The sequence below is a fragment of the Rattus rattus genome, chromosome 9 (genome assembly GCF_011064425.1).
Source record: "Rattus rattus isolate New Zealand chromosome 9, Rrattus_CSIRO_v1, whole genome shotgun sequence".
NCBI classification, from domain to species: Eukaryota; Metazoa; Chordata; class Mammalia; order Rodentia; family Muridae; genus Rattus; species Rattus rattus.
The window spans coordinates 50,385,690-50,403,166 of NC_046162.1; the positions used below are offsets into that span (position 1 = coordinate 50,385,690).

The 17,477-nt window shown below is 46.9% G+C and overlaps 1 protein-coding gene across 1 annotated transcript; it reads left to right on the plus strand.

Annotated features, from left to right (window-relative positions):
• The first annotated feature begins 1,306 nt into the window (after positions 1-1,306).
• Positions 1,307-3,068, plus strand: Zfp3 (ZFP3 zinc finger protein). Its single transcript, XM_032913496.1, has one exon. The coding sequence runs from the start codon at positions 1,335-1,337 to the stop codon at positions 2,844-2,846; it is 1,512 nt and encodes a 503-aa protein (XP_032769387.1). The 5' UTR covers positions 1,307-1,334; the 3' UTR covers positions 2,847-3,068.
• Positions 3,069-17,477: the final 14,409 nt, after the last annotated feature.

The window sequence follows — 17,477 nt, forward strand, 5'->3', positions numbered from 1 at the left end:
AAGGAAAGCACATGGCAGTATTGTTTTCCTTTGCATCTGTTCCCAGGGCATGATGTGATACTTGGGGCATCATCTTTGATTATGAGTCTTAGAATACCAACATACTCTAAGACTGGGAATCTGAGCTGGAAAGAGCAGAGGCCTTCACTACTCTCATACTCCCGAATGCCTGCCTCTGGACTTCTTTTATGCAATACAGAAATAAGTTAATGCCTTGGCTAAGTCATTATGGTTCTTAAAAATTTTATTATTGCCGGGCATGGTGGCACATGCATCTAACTCAGGAGGCACGGGCTCTGAGTTTAAAGCCAACCTGGTCTACATAGCGAGTTCCAGGACAGCCTGTTTCAAAAAATAAATTATATTCAGGCATAGTGTCTATAATCCTGAAGCAGAAGTAGGGAAATCCTGAGTTTGAGACTCTGTTTATATTGTATATGTGTGTGTCTATCTATCTATCTATCTATCTATCTATCTATCTATCTATCTATCTATATCTTATATATAATTATTATATGAAGTCAAGCCTAGATCTAACTAATATAACAGTTCTGGGAATTTCACTATCCCTGCCCCAGAAGTGAGTTCCAAATGACAAGTACATGAACCTGGCCTTGCTCAGCTGGCAAACAGCGTAGAGAATCCTAAAACGCTCTTTTGGGTGGGTCAGAGCGCTGGTGCAGTTCAGCAAACTTCCCTCACTTCACCTAAGAGTAAGGGCTAAGAAGTTACTCTTGTACAGATTATAGGCTGTCATATCAACCCTTGGAGTGGGTAACCCCTCTCCACCATGCACTGCTCTATAGGACTATTGGTAATATAGATAATTATATATATATATATATGTATATATATGTGTATATATATGTGTGTGTGTGTGTGTGTATACACATATATATATGTGCACATCCTCTTGCTAAACATTGTGTGACTTTTTCGTCTTCAACTCAAAAGTTATTTCTGTTCACTTATCACTTTGCTTTTTCCAACACTTTTTGTATACACTTGTTATATGGCCATTAGCTGCCCCGGGTGCTTTCTTTATCTCTGAGTTCTCCTGTGACTCTGTCAGTGCCACACAATTCCTGCTGGTATCTCTGCACTGCACCCTTCCTGTTGCTGTCTTCTGCCTCTGGTGGGTTTTCTCACTCCTGGAAGCCAGTGTTCACCATGCAGACAGTCCGCAGCAGGCTCTCATTGCCTCATCGGCGGGGCGGTCTGAGGACAGTGCCATGTCCAGGCCCTGTGTCGTCTCCCCCCTTCCCCCGCAATGTCATTTAGGAAGGACACAGAGCAACCTCACATGAGCGCCCTCTCTCATTTCAGGTTGTGATATGGGGACTGAGGAAAAGGAGGTGCTTCCCAAGGAAGACATTTCTCAAGACTGTGAACCACACGGGCCAACATTAGAAAAACTGGCACAGGAGGTTTACCAAGGCCATGAGTTTGGAGCAGCAAGTGAGGAAGACATACTAGAAGGACATTTGAGAGAGTCTTCGAAAGAGATTATAGAACAAATGTATCCTCAGGAGAGAGCCTTTGCATCAGGGTTAATTATCTTCAAGAGGTCTTCCTCAGGTGAGAAAGACCAGAAAAACAGGGAGAGTCCAAGGGGCTTCAGTCCTAACACAAGTGTCCTGATGTGTCATGGAGATGCTACAGCTGAGAGGGTCAGCACATGTGCTGCCTCTGGCCAGAACTTCATGGAGAGTATAGAGCTTACTAAAGCACAGAGGACTCCTGTGGGAGAGAAGCCACACACATGTAAAGAATGTGGGAAAACTTTTAATCAGAACTCACATCTCATTCAGCATATGAGAGTCCATAGTGGAGAAAAACCCTTTGAATGCAAAGAGTGTGGAAAGACCTTCGGGACTAATTCCAGCCTTCGAAGGCACCAGAGAATTCACGCCGGAGAGAAGCCCTTTGCCTGCACCGAGTGTGGCAAGGCCTTCATTCAGAGCTCACATCTGATCCACCATCACAGAATCCATACTGGAGAAAGACCTTATAAATGTGAAGAGTGTGGTAAAGCCTTCAGTCAGAACTCAGCCCTCATTCTGCACCAGAGAATCCACACTGGAGAGAAGCCGTACGAGTGTAATGAGTGTGGGAAGACCTTCCGGGTTAGCTCACAGCTCATCCAGCATCAGAGGATCCACACAGAGGAGAGGTACCACGAGTGCAGTGAGTGTGGGAAAGCCTTCAAGCACAGCTCCGGCCTCATCCGACATCAGAAGATCCACACAGGAGAAAAACCCTACCTCTGTAATGAGTGTGGGAAAGGCTTCGGTCAGAGTTCAGAGCTTATCCGCCATCAAAGAATCCACACAGGGGACAAGCCCTATGAATGCAGTGAGTGTGGGAAAACTTTTGGCCAGAACTCAGAGATTATTAGACATATCAGAATTCACACTGGGGAGAAGCCCTATGTGTGCAAAGAATGTGGGAAAGCCTTCAGGGGTAACTCAGAGCTCCTGAGGCACGAGAGGATTCACACTGGGGAGAAACCCTATGAGTGCTTTGAGTGTGGGAAAGCTTTCAGACGGACCTCTCATCTGATTGTCCACCAGAGAATACACACGGGAGAGAAGCCCCATCAGTGTAATGCGTGTGCAAGAACCTTCTGGGATAATTCTGAACTGCTGCTTCACCAGAAGATTCATATCGGAGAGAAACCTTACGAGTGTAGCGAATGCGAGAAAACGTTCAGCCAGCACTCCCAGCTCACCATCCACCAGAGAACTCACACTGGAGAAAAGCCATATGAGTGTCAGGAGTGCCAGAAGACCTTTAGTCGGAGCTCCCACCTCCTCCGGCACCAGAGTGTTCACTGTAGCGAGTGATGTGCAAACCAGGGAGGTGGTGTGGGGAGGCTTGGGGCAGGCTTCTCCACTGCTCTGTTCCCGGGCTCTAGGATCAGGTGAAGGGACAGGGCCTCCCCTGGCCATCCGCCGAGTGTGTGTCAGTCATCGGCTGAAAGTGATAAGGCAGTTTTATGAACTATTTATTGAGAAGTTTCAGTGTACTAAATTAAATCATAAAAGTTGTTCCAGGCCTTAATCCTCTTCTGGCCTTTCCTTCCTCCTTTCTATCTCCACAGGGGTCTGTACACATGTCTGGCCTAAATTGTTGTTCTTAATGAAAAGTGGAGATAGGGTTCACCACTCCTAAGAACCAGAGTTGACTCAATGTCTCCTGAAACATTAGAAAGTTATAGCCTATGCTGTCCACTGCTTAGCTTTGGGATTCTTTAGTTAACCCTTCCCTCCATTTCTTTTTTAAGCCTCCGACTCTCCCAACCATAACAAACTTGTTAGCATTGATGAGAAAGCAGGAAGCTTGAGTCTTTTCACAACCCTGATAGGGTCCTCATTCATCTGAAGAGGTCCCCTTGGAAAGGAAACAGTTTACAGGACAGGAAGCGAAAGCCTGAAAACTCAGAGGAGGGTGGAGAAACAGTGGGAGCCAGGCTACTAGCATGGGCCTAAGAGGCTTGGTAAGCTGTCCTTGCTTCAGCGCTGTGTGCAGACGGCCCGGGCACCTGCCGCGTGGTCCCAGCTCCTGCTGTTGGCGGCCATCCCGGCCATCCTGTCAGGAGGTAGTAAACAGGCCCCTGTGGCCTTTCTTTGCCAGACTATGGTGTGAGCTGGATAACGCAGCTAACCAGGCCTGGCCCTTCCAACACTCGAGCTATCGTGACCGCCCAGCGGGGGCTCTGGGATGGAGATGTGACAGCCTTTTTGGCTTGCCTCGTAGGGTTTTGTTTAGACATCTCTGCTTGTCTTCTGTGTCCTCCATTTCTCATGTTTCCTTGCTAGGGGTGGGAACAGCAATGGCACTGAAGAAAACCTAGGAGCCTGGGCTCTCATCTGAGAGTTGTCCCTTCAGGAAGGCCTTTCAGTCCCTTCTGTCTGGTTCTCATCAGCAGAGCGAGGGGCACTGAGTGCCATGATCTCTCAAGTCTCAACCAGCCTCTAAGAAAACAGACTAATCGCCATTTTCAGCCCTTGTGTTTAACTTGTCTTTGGGCCAGGCAAGCACTCTACCACTAAACTATGGCCCTAACTCACCTCCCCCCTGTGCCCCACCCCACCCCCACTTCAGAGACTGAATCTTGATGAGTTGTCCAGGCTGATCTTTTACTCACTGTGTAACTCAGACAGACCTTAGGTTTGTGATCCTCCTGCCTCAGTTTCCTAAGTAGATGGGATTACTAACACTTGTCTGCACACCAGGCTTCTGATTATCAGTATTTATTATTTTAACTGTGTCAGGCCGGGTGCTGTCAGCTTACGTTTATTTCTTACGATATGTGTATGGTGTGGGCATACCTTTTAAAAATAGCTTTATTTAGGTACAACTTACATATCATAGGGTTCCAGGTGTTAAGTGTTCAGTTCAGTGACTTTTAGTCAATTACAGAGTTTCGAAATTTACCTCAATGAGCCGTTCTGGAGCCAACTTAAAGATGAAGAGTTTGGCAGGGCAGGGAATGTTAGGTGATTTGCCCAAGATAGTATAAGTCCAGAGCGAAGACTACTGACCACTGTCGTATTAGGCACTGTACCGTGCACAGGCGAGTCATTACTGCCTAATTTTAAACCCTTTGCACCCCTTTGTTCCCCTTGCCAGTCACCACCTAGATTTGAATATAAAGAATTTAAACCATCCCTTTGCTAATGTAACTCATCACAGCCCACACAGCGCAGGCTTGTCCTGTACCCTGGCAGATACCAGTTCTCAGGTTTACACACCGGCCTCTGGAAAAGGCCGATAACTCCATTGCCCACCTCCGAGGGTGGCTCCACTGGCTGAGGGTCTGGCAGGGGAGGCTCTCTGGCTGCCCAGGGGTGTGGCCTCACTCTTTACTGATGTTTTGCTGGGCCTTAAAGTGAGCTGTGCTCACACTGCCTTCCTCACATGACACCAGAGCGTCCCCCACCACTTTAACTTCTGTTTTCTGCGTTACTTCCAAATCCATCCCTTCCAGTCTTCATATAGAACCAGCACCTTATAAACCCCATTTATAATGTGGTTGAATAATTACAGTAAAAGTTAAAAAGCCAGGTGAGAACCCTGTCTGAAAAAGACATGAGCACTCCCCAGACTGCCCAGAGGAAGCTTTCACAAACACTGGGGGGCACTAAGGACTTCACGCAGGCGAGCGTGTCCCTCCTGTTAGACGGTTTCCTCAGAAGTCCCTTCATGTTGAAACTGATGGTGCAGGGTTTGCTTTGTTCTGTTTGAGACAGGGTCTCTCCGTGTAGCCCTGGCTGGCCTGAAATTTGCAGTGTAGCCCAGGCTGATCTTGAAATCGGAGATTCACTTTCCTCTACTTCCCCGTGGTTGGATTAAAGACATGGCCCACCACACTCGGCCCTTTCATGGCTCTGTCAGTTTGGGCTGTTACTGTCTGGCCTTAGTTTTCTCAGGTAACCAAATCTTTCCACCCAAGGTCAGCACACAGTTACTTTTTTCCTTTCTTTCTTCTTTCTTCTTTTTTAGACATGTCTCAAATAGCTCACACTGACCATGAACTCCATTTGTAGCTGGGGATGACCTTGAACATCTGAACCTCCTGCCTCCAGCGTTCCGGGAGTGCAGTCATGCACTGCTATACTCAGTTCCTGTGTGCTGGAGATCCAACTCGGGGCCCTGGGCACGATAGGCAAGCACCAACTAGGCTCTCGGTTTCCTTAACCATCACCACTTAGCAAGAGAAAGGGCCCTTTACTCAATTTGTTTACTTGAACATTAGTGACATGTTTTTGTTGTTCCTGACATGCACAACAAGAAAGAGAATGAAGGCCTTATGTTCCCCAAAACTGTGTGTGTTGCCCAAGAGACGAATTCTGGTTGACAAAATAGTCTTCATTGTATGTTTGTCATACGTATATCCTCTGTCCTCGATTGTTGAACCCTCTACCTGTCACTTGGTTGTTTCAGGGAAATTTCTCAATTTTCCTCATTTGCTTTCCTTCCCTTTCAACTCACCCTGGTGTCAAACTCACCCTGGTGTCAAAGGTCCCACTGAAGCTGTGGCTAACAGTCATAATTCTATGCAAGGAGAATCCTGCCAAAGACAAACCATGAATTCAGACCCACTTTCAAGAAAGAGTAGGCCTCCCAGTCGGAAAGCCGTTAACTACCCAGAGAAATTCTGCAGAATCTTCGAAGGTATGTCAGCACCTGCTTCCCCCACTTCCTTAACATTTTAAGCAAATAAACTACGTCTTTGCAGATGTCTTGATATGCCTTTCTGTTGTGTGTTTTCTACGCCGAGTTGTATTTCCTTATGGTCTCAGCATAGCTTCGTACTGCTCTCATCGCCACCTTGGCTCGCCTTTCCCCAAGTGCTCCATTGTGCCTCGCTCTCAGAGTGTGGCTTTGCAGCGCTATCCCCTCTGTCCTGCATCTGCTTTGCTCCTTCAGATTCTCACTATCATAACAAGGTTAAAGTCATTTGAATGCTTGTGTGTATGTGTGTGCATGCAGTGCTCGTGTGTTTGTCCATGCAGTGCCCAAGATTGTGTGTATATGTATATACATGAAATACCTGTGGAGGCCAGAAGAGGGCGTCTTGGAACTGGAGTTGCACATGGTTGTTAGCCACCATGTAGGTGTTGGGAACTGAACCCCAAACCCCAGATCTTTGAAAGAGCAGCCAGTTCTCCGCTTACACTTGTTTCTTAACTGCTGAGCCATCTCTAGCTTCACTCATGTTTCTTGATTTAGAGTATTTGGGACATGCCTGAGACCTGCTGTCATTAAAACACTTGCAAAAACAGAGTGGTAGACAGTTGCCACTGCAACCGTGAAATACCAGCCAGAGGCGATAATTAAAAACAAACCAGCCAGGACTAATAGGCTGGAGAGAGGGCTCACCATCATCCCCACCATGGCTAATTTCAATACAGGTCGGAAACAGTTTGAAAAATTGGCTCTGGCAAGACTGTAAGTTGGTTCTAGTTTATCTCTGAAACAGACACAGCCCTATAGGTCATCTGTGTGGTCTACACCTGTCTCAGCAGGCCTCAGCCATTCATGGACCAAAGAGAGCAGATCTTGGTGCACGGATCCCTGGCAGAGTTGAGTTAACCTATGCCTGTTGGTTGACCTTGCACCAGGATGCATTCGGTGTTAGAACTGTAAGAGACGCGGAAAGGCAAGCAGCAGGATGAAGGGCAGGGTGGTGTGCAGCGAGCCCATCCCCGTGCACCCCGCACCTCTGTGACCTCTCCTCTGGCCTTTCTTGGTCTAAGGATGCCAAGTCGGGTTCCCCTTCTTGCATACGGAGGAGAGCGTGCCTAGGGCCCCCACCCATGTCGGCGAATGCAGCAGTTCACTTACAGGCCACCCCAGCTTCCAGATCCACCAGGGACTGACATTGCACATCTCTTTGAAGCGCCCAACCTCAGAGTCCAAAACCCTGTGAAGTAGAGACTTCCCGGCACTCTCCAAGTCAAGGGCGGTGGTTCTCTCGAACCCTACCGTGCCGCATCCACCTGCGTGAGCCCTCATCTGCCCCCCACAAGATGGATGGCATGGGCTGCGAGGTGCTTGCTGAGAGCGCGGGCTGCGGAGACTTGGGTGTGTGGAGACTGCCCTCTAGCGTCCACAGAAACATCTACCAGGGTAGCGATAGAGCTTCAAGGAAATCACCCTCTTCCTTTAAAGAAAGCATCTGTTCATTGTCCGTGCATACACATATGTAGTGCACTCTGAGCATACTCTCTCCATACTTCGTCCCCTCTCCGGCTTCTCCTTAGACCCGTCTGTTCTTTATACAGTTATCCTCCCACTTTCATGTCGTATAATATCTATATGAAATCCAGGGTTCCTAAAACTGTGAAATTTGTCTTCCTGAGACAGATTCAATTTGTTTAATAGGATAATCACACACAACACATACATATCCCACTTTTCTATCCATTCCTCTGTTCAGAGAAACCTACGTTAATTTTATAACTAAGCTATTGTCAGTTGTGTTGTAACAGACATGGGCATGTCTGTAAGTGTCTCTGTAACGTGCTAGCTTAAGGGTGCTGTCTTAGTTAGGGTCTTACTGCTGTGAAGAGACACCATGACCACGGCCAAGTCTTATAAAGGACAACATTTCACTGGGGCTGGCTGACGGGTTCAGAGGTTCAGTCCATTATCATCAAGGCAGGAGCATGGCAGTGTTTCATCTGAGGGCTGTTAGCAGAAAGACTGACTTCAGGAAGCTAGGATGACGGAGGGTCTTAAGCCCACACTCACAGTGACACACCCAACAAGGTCACACCTCCTAATAGTGCCACTCCCTGGGCCAAGCATATACACACCATCACAAGTGCTTTGGGTAAGTGCCCAGGAGTGCTGTAGCCAGGCCCTATGGTACATCCGTTTTCAGTGTATAAGGTTCCTTCGTCTCAGCACCCTTGTCTGCGTCTGTTGTTATTTTCTGTTCATGTATGTGGATATGTGTACGCCTGTGGATGTATGTCCTGCAGGGGCCCTCAGAGACCAACCATGTTTCCTGAGCCACTTGACATGTGCCCTGGGAAAAGAACTTGAGATCTCTGGAAGAGTAGCAGGTGCTCTTAACCACTGGGCCATCCCTCCAGGCCTGCTACTATTGTTTTCTGTCTCTGTCTCTCTGTCTCTCTCTCTGTGTCTGTCTGTCTCTCTCTCTCTCATGAAAAGAAGGATTTATTTTGGTACATTTTGAAGGTTCAGCCCATTATAGTCATCAAGACAGCAAGAGCTTGAAGCCGCTGGTCATCCACAGTCAGGAAGAAGAAATCTGTACATGTTTGACTAACTTTCTCTGTCTCATGCAGTCTGAGAACCAAGACCAGAAAATGATGCTACTGTCTTTTAGAGTGAGCTTTCCACTTCAATAACTTAATCAAGATAATCCCTTGTGGGCATGTCCTCAAACCAGTGTAATTTAAATAATCCCTCACGGGTGATCCAGAAGGGTTACTCCTGAGTGTCTTAAGATCCTGTCATAGTCACAAACAGAGCTTCACAATCTATAATGTATTTCCTGATATATTTATATAAATCATTAAAACACTATAAAATGTAAAATTTATTGTATAACTATATTTTTCCTAACTACTTTTATAGGTGTTTTTATTTATTCACCTTACATCCTGTTCACTGCCCCTCACCCCTATCCCTTCCCACAACCCTTACCTTTACCCTCCCTCCCTGTACTGGCTGGTTTGTGTGTCAACTCGACACAAGCTGGAGAAATCACAGAAAAAGGAGCCTCAGTTGTGGAAATGCCTCCATGAGATATTAGCTGTAAGGCATTTTCTCAGTTAGTGATCAAGGGGGGAGGACCCAGCGCACTGTGGGTGGGGCCATCCCGGGGCTGGTGGTCCTGAGTTCTATAAGAAAGCAAGGTGAGGGGGGTTGGGGATTTAGCTCAGTGGTAGAGCGCTTGCCTATCAAGTGCAAGGCCCTGGGTTCGGTCCTCAGCTCCAACAAAAAAAAAAAAAAAGCAAGCAAGGTGAGCAAGCCAGGGGAAGCAAGCCAGTAAGTAACATTCCTCCATGGCCTCTGCATCAGCTCCTGCTTCCTGACCTGCTTGAGTTCCAGTTCTGACTTCCTTTGGTGATGAACAGCAATGTGGAAGTGGAAGCTGGATAAACCCTTTCCTCCCCAACTTGCTTCATGGTCATGATGTTTGTGCAGGAATAGGAACTCTGACTAAGACACTCCTCTCTGGGGTACCCCCTCCCAATACCCTCCCCAGCACATCAAGTGTCTTTGAGGCTACGGTGCATCCTCTCCCACTGAGGCCAGGCCAGGCCAGGCAGCCCAGCTAGTAAAACATGTCCTATGTACAGGCAACAGCTTTGGGGACAGCCCCCACTCCAGCTGTTCAGGACCCACAGGAAGACCAAGCTGCACATCTGCTACGTATGTGCAGGGAGGCCTGGGTCCAGCCTGTACGTGGTGCTCTTCGGTTGTAGTTCAGTCTCTGAGAGCCGCAAGGGTCCAGGTTAGTTGACTCTGTTGGTCTTCCTGTGGAGTTCCCAACTCCTTCAGGGCCCCAAATCCTTCCTCTCACCCAGCAGCTGACTCAGACAGATGCAGACACCCACGGCCAAACAGCGGATGGAGCTCGTTGTTTTCTTAATGACTGTCATTCCCACTGGATGGAATCTGCATGTGGTTTGGGCTTGCCCGTCTCTGACGGCCGGTGAGGTTGAACTTCGTCCACATTTGTACTTAATCTTTGGAGAACTGGCCGTTCATTTCATTAACTCAGTTACTGATTGAGGCTTTTTGAGTTTTATTTAGTTTTATGAGTTTTTTCATTCTAGGTATTAATCATCTGTAAGATGTGTATGTAGGTAGAAAGGAGTTTCTGGGAGAGAAACCTTCCCTCGGTGCTGCTTGCTTCGAAGACCTGCACATTGTTGAGAGCTCTCGGAGTCCTAGACCTGCCCAGGGCCCTGTTGGGCCTGTAGGGGTCCGAGTAGACAATCCACCCCATAAGTAATTTCCTCTTTCTCCTTTGTATGTGTTTTCCTTCCTTTTTATTACCTTCTGCTGATCCTGTCCTGCCAAAGGCTTATGACACGGAGATAAACAAGGAGAGCATAAAAGTACAAGGGGTGGGGGTGTGTGTGTGTGTGTGTGTGTGTGTGTGTGTGTGTGTGTAGCCATGGCTCAGTGGGTAAAGCTGCTGCTGTCAAGGCTAATGATCTCATTCTGATTCCCAGAAGCCACATGGTAGAGCGAACCAGCTCCCAGCTCCCAGCTCCTTCAAGTTGTCCTCTGATTTCCTCTGCACACTAGAGCACCCCCAAATAAATAAATAAGTGTAAAAAATTTAAAAGGTCAAAAACCGGGTTGGGGATTTAGCTCAGTGGTAGAGCGCTTGCCTAGCAAGCACAAGGCCCTGGGTTCGGTCCCCAGCTAAAAAAAAAAAAAAAAAAAAAAAAAAAAAAAAAAAAAGGTCAAAAACCATGCACTAAGAAGCCAGTGCCCTTGCCCCAGCACTTAGGGGCTGTGTACCTTAGGAAAAATAACTTGATCTCTTCAAGCCTAATTGTGTCTTCTATAAATTGTGTCACTTCTTGAGGCAGTGACAGTTCCTCGCCTCAGAGACACAGGGCTATGAAATCCGAATGTAGAGAAACCCGGTAATAGTTAGTGTTATTGGTACATATTTCGTAGGATCATCGTGGGAGTTCCATATGATGTGTGCAAAATGTAAGGTGTTCAACTCTAAATCTTCTCCCTCACGAATACCAGCACACAGATCACGTGGGCTTTGGTCTCTCCTCCCCAGAGTTTCCACTGCACAAATTAAGTTTTATTTCAAGGCAGCAGGTGCATACATCTGCTATTTATCTTTTAATTCTCACAATTAGATTTGAAAAAAAATTAGATTTGAGATAGTATTCCTTTCTGTGACATTGTGTGTGTGTATGTGTGTATAGTGTGTGTACATGCATGTATGTGTGTATGTACATGTATAGTATGTGTGTCTGTGGGTATGTGTTAGGGGGCTTGTTGGAGCAAAATGGCCACCGTGTTTCTTAGATCAGCTGTGCCAGTTTGCAAGAGACTTTGAGGGTCTGGACTTGTTGATTGTTGATATCCCTCCCTTGTAGGAGAGGATGGAGGGAGATCCTGTGGCCCTACCTGAGAATCCTGCTGCCCCTACTGGGTGTATACAGTTCTGCTGTGATGGCTCATGGCCTCGGCATCTCGGTGGAGTCTATAGGCTGTGGGTGGAGGGAAGTTAAGTGAAGAGGGGCTTCATCTGTGTGTATGGAGAAGCTGTTGCCCATGCTGGGTGAGGATTTTCCACTGCTGCCACTAAGCCCTCACTCACACCCTGTAAGCAAGCTCAAGAAACTCATGGTTTCCAGGGGCTGGAGAGACAGCCCAGCAAGGTAAAGCACTCGCTGGTCCTGCAGAGGACCAGGTTTGATTCCTAGCACTGATGTGGGGAGCTTATAATCATCCGTAACTACAGTTCCAGGGAATCCAGTACCCTCTTCTGACACCCTTGGCCACAAGACATAGACATAGCGTACATAAATGCATGCTGGCAAGCATTCATAAACAAATAAATCTAAAAACGAAACAACAAAACCCCAACTTATTGGTTTCCCAAGTGACCTTTGGTGGACTCATCCTCTGGTTTGTCATTGGGATTTTATGAGGAAAGGGATTCTTGAAGCATGGAACGTGTGCTGTGGAAGTCAGAGGCAACTGTGGGAGTCACCTCTACCATGGGTCTCAACCCAGGCTCCCTTCTCTCGATGACTCTAGCTCGCCTCTATTGATGGATTGCTAGCCAGCACACTTTAGTGGTACATCTTGTAAAGGGAACCAAGTCTAAACGTGAAATTAATTAATGTTTCATTTACATATTTTTCTACAAAAGATTTCTGTTTGCTTGAGACAGGTTCTCATTGTATAATAGTTTAAAACAGTAACGGTCCCTATGTCCCATGTGTTGAGATCTCATTCACCTATAGGTGGCAGTGTTTGCAACCTGTGGTTTAAAACTGTAGCTTCAGGTCAAGACATTGGAAATGAACCTTTCATTTTAGAATAAATAAATAAATAATCCCCAGACAGGTGTGGTGGCTTACACATGTAATCCAAATACTTTGGAGATTGAGGCAGGGAAATCAAAAGTTTGAGAGAGATGGATCAGTGGTTAAGAGCACTGACTGCTCTTCCAGGGGTTCTGAATTCAATTCCCAGCAACCACATGGTGGTTCACAACCATCTGTAGTGGGATCTGATGCTCTCTTCTGGTGTGTCTGAAGACACCTACAGTGTACTCACATACGTAAAATAAATAAATCTTAGAGAGAGAGAGAGAGAGAGAGAGAGAGAGAGAGAGAGAGAGAGAGAGAGAGAGAGAGAGAGAGAGAGAGAAGCCTGGGGCTACAGAGTGAGTTTGATGTTGGCCTGAATTACCTAGCAAGCATCTATCTCCAAGAGAGGAGTGTGTATGCGTGTAGGTGTGTGTGTGTGTGTGTGTGTGTGTGTGTGTGTGTGTGTGTGTGTGTGTGTGTGTGTGTGGGGGGGAACTAGGTCGATGGTTCATCAGGTTAAGTATAAGAAGGAGGAATTGAGTTTGTATCATCAGAACCCATTCAAAAATCTGTAACCCTAACTGAAAGGTAGACACAGGTGATTCCCCAGACCTCACTGGCCAGACTAGCCAAGTCAACAAACCCTAGGCCAATGAAAGGCCCTGCCTCAAAAACTAAGTTGGATATAACAGGAGAAGGCACCTGACATTGGCCTCTGACCCCCACATGAACACACGTAGGTGACCACACAGCCTGTACCAAGCACAGCTCTCTAGATAAGCAGGCCTTTGTTGTTCTCTTCCTGTTTGGTGGAAAGGTAAGAGTTAAATTAAAATGGCAAGTTTCAAGTTGTCCCTTATTTACCCTCCCCACCCCTCACACACAAAACCTTACCAAGTATCATGTGCTAACCCATGCTAGGTGACAGAAATGTAACATTTGTGTGGCTCCCACGGAGCTGAAAGTCCCTCGTTGACAGACAGGTATGTTGGCCTTCCTTCCTCACAGCAAATGACACTACGAGGGCCATCTTATACAGGCTCTTGAGCTTCTTGAGGACATTGGCTCTTAGAGTGTGAGCTGGGTCACAAGACTGAAACTATTTTGGTAACGCTAATAGGTTATTTCCACTGTGTTCATGGCCTCGTGTGAACACACAGTGAAACTTGCAGAGAGGCCATGACAGGGTATTGTGACAGACTGTAGAAACAGACAGCAACCTGGGTGTTCTCTGTTTAGCTATAGTGAAAGAGATTTGGAAAAAATATAACACACACAGTGAGACTCCTCTTATTTTTATTTTTTAGAAAATATATGTGTTTTTATTACATTTTTTTTTTCGGAGCTGGGGACCGAACCCAGGGCCTTGCGCATGCTAGGCAAGCGCTCTACCACTGAGCTAAAATCCCCAACCCCTTATTACATTTTATTTGTATGTGTGAATGTGTGTTCACATAGGCAACAGAGGGCAGGTTCGAGGGAGTCAGTTTTCTCCCTCTACCTTGTGGGTCCCAGGGAGCAAACTCAGGTTGTCAGGCTTATTTGACAGTGAATGCCCTTTGCGTGATAAGCCATCTTGTCAGACCAGATTTATCTTTTTTTTTTTTTTTTTTTTTTTAAAACCAGGGTTTCTCTGTGTAGCTCTGGCTGTCCTGGAACTCACCCTGTTGACCAGGCTGCCCCCAAAACCAGAGATCTGAGGTAAATCTATACAAATGGCTGAATTTTGTAGTAGATGGGCCAAGGGTTGCTTTTTTTAGAGTAGTTTTGCTCATGGGAACATCTCTATTCTTGCTTTAGTAAAAGAAAACGAGGCCACAGTCAATATTACATGACTATATCTAGTGGGAAGCCTTGTTCATCCAAATGTGAATTGAGTGAGATTTCACTCGGCCACTTAACCAAGGCAGAGTACACACATGTGTACTGTGGGAAAGCAGACCCCAGCAGACATGCCTGGAGCAGTAGTCATACTACTGAAACAGTCTGTACCACAGGAACACACAGAAGTTGGCTTTCCTCTGCCCTTAGCAGATTATCCACACTCCCAGTGAGACTGAGTGAGGGTGTGGCACCCTCAAGAAGAAGATATTTACTGTTTGTGTGTGTCTGTACACGTGCATGTGTATGTATATGCATATGTGTGTGTATGTATGTATGTATGTATGTATGTATGTATGTATGTATGTATTATGTATTATGTATTATGTATTATGTATTTGTTGTTTCACATAGCCCAAGCTGACCTTGGACTTGCTTTGTCACTAAGAATGGCCTTGAGCTGATTTTCTTGCCTCCACCTTCCAAGTTCTGGGATTACCAGCACACACCAGCACAGCAGGCTTCATTTATCTATGCTATTATCCGGGCTCCTGGTGCTGGGTTCTAAAGCTGTTGATCCAGGTGTGAATATGGCTTGAAATGGAATCTATGTAGAGCGGCTTTTTTTCCCCATAATATTTTTCTTAATTATTTGGGATTTTTAAATCATGTACCCCAATCGCACTCACCTCCCGGTCCTCCCAGGTCCATTTGTGACCCCCCAAAAGAAGAAGAAAAACCTCACAAGTCTAATTTGTGCTGCCCATACACTCACGGGAGCCTGGTCAAACGCCCAGTGGCCAGCTCCTGAGAGAAAGCTGAGTCCTTCCGCATCTGCATCCCTGCCAAAGCCATCCATTGAGGAGTTACACGCTAGCTTCCTCATCACAATGTTTAAGCGTTCTCGTCGATGTTTTCCTGTCTAGGCTGTTACTTTTGGGCTGGGGGTAGGAGAGTTGGAGGGGGAGGTGGGAGTGGAGGTGGGAAGTCGAGTAGGGGCTGTCACAGAAGCTCCCGTCTCCCGCTTTCTCAGCTGTGAGTCTGCAGTCGTCCACACCACCGCAGTAGTAGCTCCCTCGCCCTCTGCAGTCAGTGGGAGCACAGATCATGGATTTACACGTGGTCTCTGGCACCAGACAAGCCGTGGAACTCAGCATGGTCTCTGGTGGCAGGACAGACCACGGACATCACCATGGCTCTCTCCAGCAGCACAGGACGCAGATACCATGCCTAAAACCCACACTCTAACACCTCCAGAAATGTGGCTAAGGCAGAGCAAATGACAAAGAGTATGTCTGTGGAGTGATGACCCAGTGTGACGGCCACTTGCCTATCTGTAGCTCTAACCTCCGTCTGGTTCCTTTGACAACAAAGCCTGCCACCAGCCAGAAAGGCAGGACGTGGCACTTTCACCCCATCTCTCCTATACCACATTGTGACATATGTGGTGTATGTGACATTGTCTGAATATCTGTTTGTGTTAGGTCCAAAGCAGGGTCGCCCCAATGGGAGTGTTGGTGACAGTGTCCTTAACGGAAGGACTCTGAGTGGGTAAACACAAGGGTGGTTACTGGAAAAACAGAAACCAAAACTTTACTAGGAAAGCCATTACTTACTTCCCTTATCCAGCCCAAGGTCAACTACCTCAGGCAAGGCCATCCAGCTCTGGGACAGCCTGCTACACGTCAAAGCCCCCATGCTACACCCCAAGCTCTTCTGAAGCCTGCAACTCTCCTTCCGAGATGCCTGACCCCCTAAGACTGACAGGCTTTTCTGACTGGAGGATGTTCTCTAACCCTTGCAGTTTGGTTTCCAAAATAAACTTTTCTTCCTGTTCACGGGGTGGTCTAGTTCAGTGGTTCCACTCACTCACAGTTTGCATCCCCAGGATCTCATGTGTTGAAATATGGTCTTCTACATGGCAGTGTTAAGACACAGAGCCTATGGTCCTATGTATGGGATGGATGCTCTTCCAATAGAAGCCCCAGAAAGCTGCCTTGTACACCCAGCTTGTGAGGGCAAGGTAGGCAGGCAGGCAGGCAGGCACTGTCTGCGTAGCAGTCAACACTCTGACCAGACATGGAGTCTGACACACCTTGCTCTTGGATTCCTTGCTCTCGGTGATGTTGACCAATAGATTTCTGCTGTTCTTAAAGTAACTAGGGCTATATTTTGAATGTCCTCCAAAGGCCTATGTATGTAAGGCTTGTTCCCCAGGATGGTGTCTTTGGGAAGGGGCGTAGTCTTTAAGTGGTGGAACCAAGTGGGAACTCCTTGGTTATTCAGGGGAGGGTGTCCTCAAATGGACTAGGGAGCCACCGACTCCTTTGTATTTCTTTGCCTCTTGGCTGTGAAGTGCATGATTTTGCTTTAGCACTCCTCCTGCTATGATGTAAGCTCACCTTCCTACAGGTCTAGAGCAACAGGGCCCAACCAATCATGAACTGGAACCTCCAACGACCGAGAACCAAAATAACCTTGTTATCTTGACAAGTGTTTTTAGCTCAGGTAATTTGTTACCGGGATTGAAACCCGAGTAACACACACACACGTTACCTTGTCATGGCTGCCCATGCACTCCGACAGAAAAGGTACCGAGAAATGGTGTGCTGTGCTGTTAAGAAATACCAAAGAATGTGGAAGTGTTTTGAAATATGTGTTGGGCAAAAACTGAATTACTGTTCACAGACCCTGAAGGGAAGTCCTCTGTAAAGGCTTGGAAGAGACGAGTCAGAGAGAAATCTCAGAGATCACATGAGAGGCAACAGACAGGACGTCAGACAAAAGAGGAACATCAAAGGTTATTCCGGTGGGTGGGTTATCAGCTGGAAAATGAGAAACAAGGAGACTGCAAAGCCATTAGAAAGCCCATGCGTGTCTTGGTGTTTTCTGAGGTTCTGAACAATGACGAGGCCAGTTGGCAGCTGGAGAGGAAAGGCCTGTGTGTTTGACTCTCTATCTTGACTGCTTGTAAGAAAGCAGAAGCAGAACTTAAAAGTCTGGAACATTCTCAGTCTGACCCATATTATAAAGAATGAAAAAAGGGAATAGGAAGGCAAAGTTTAGAACAGAGGCAAAAGGAACACC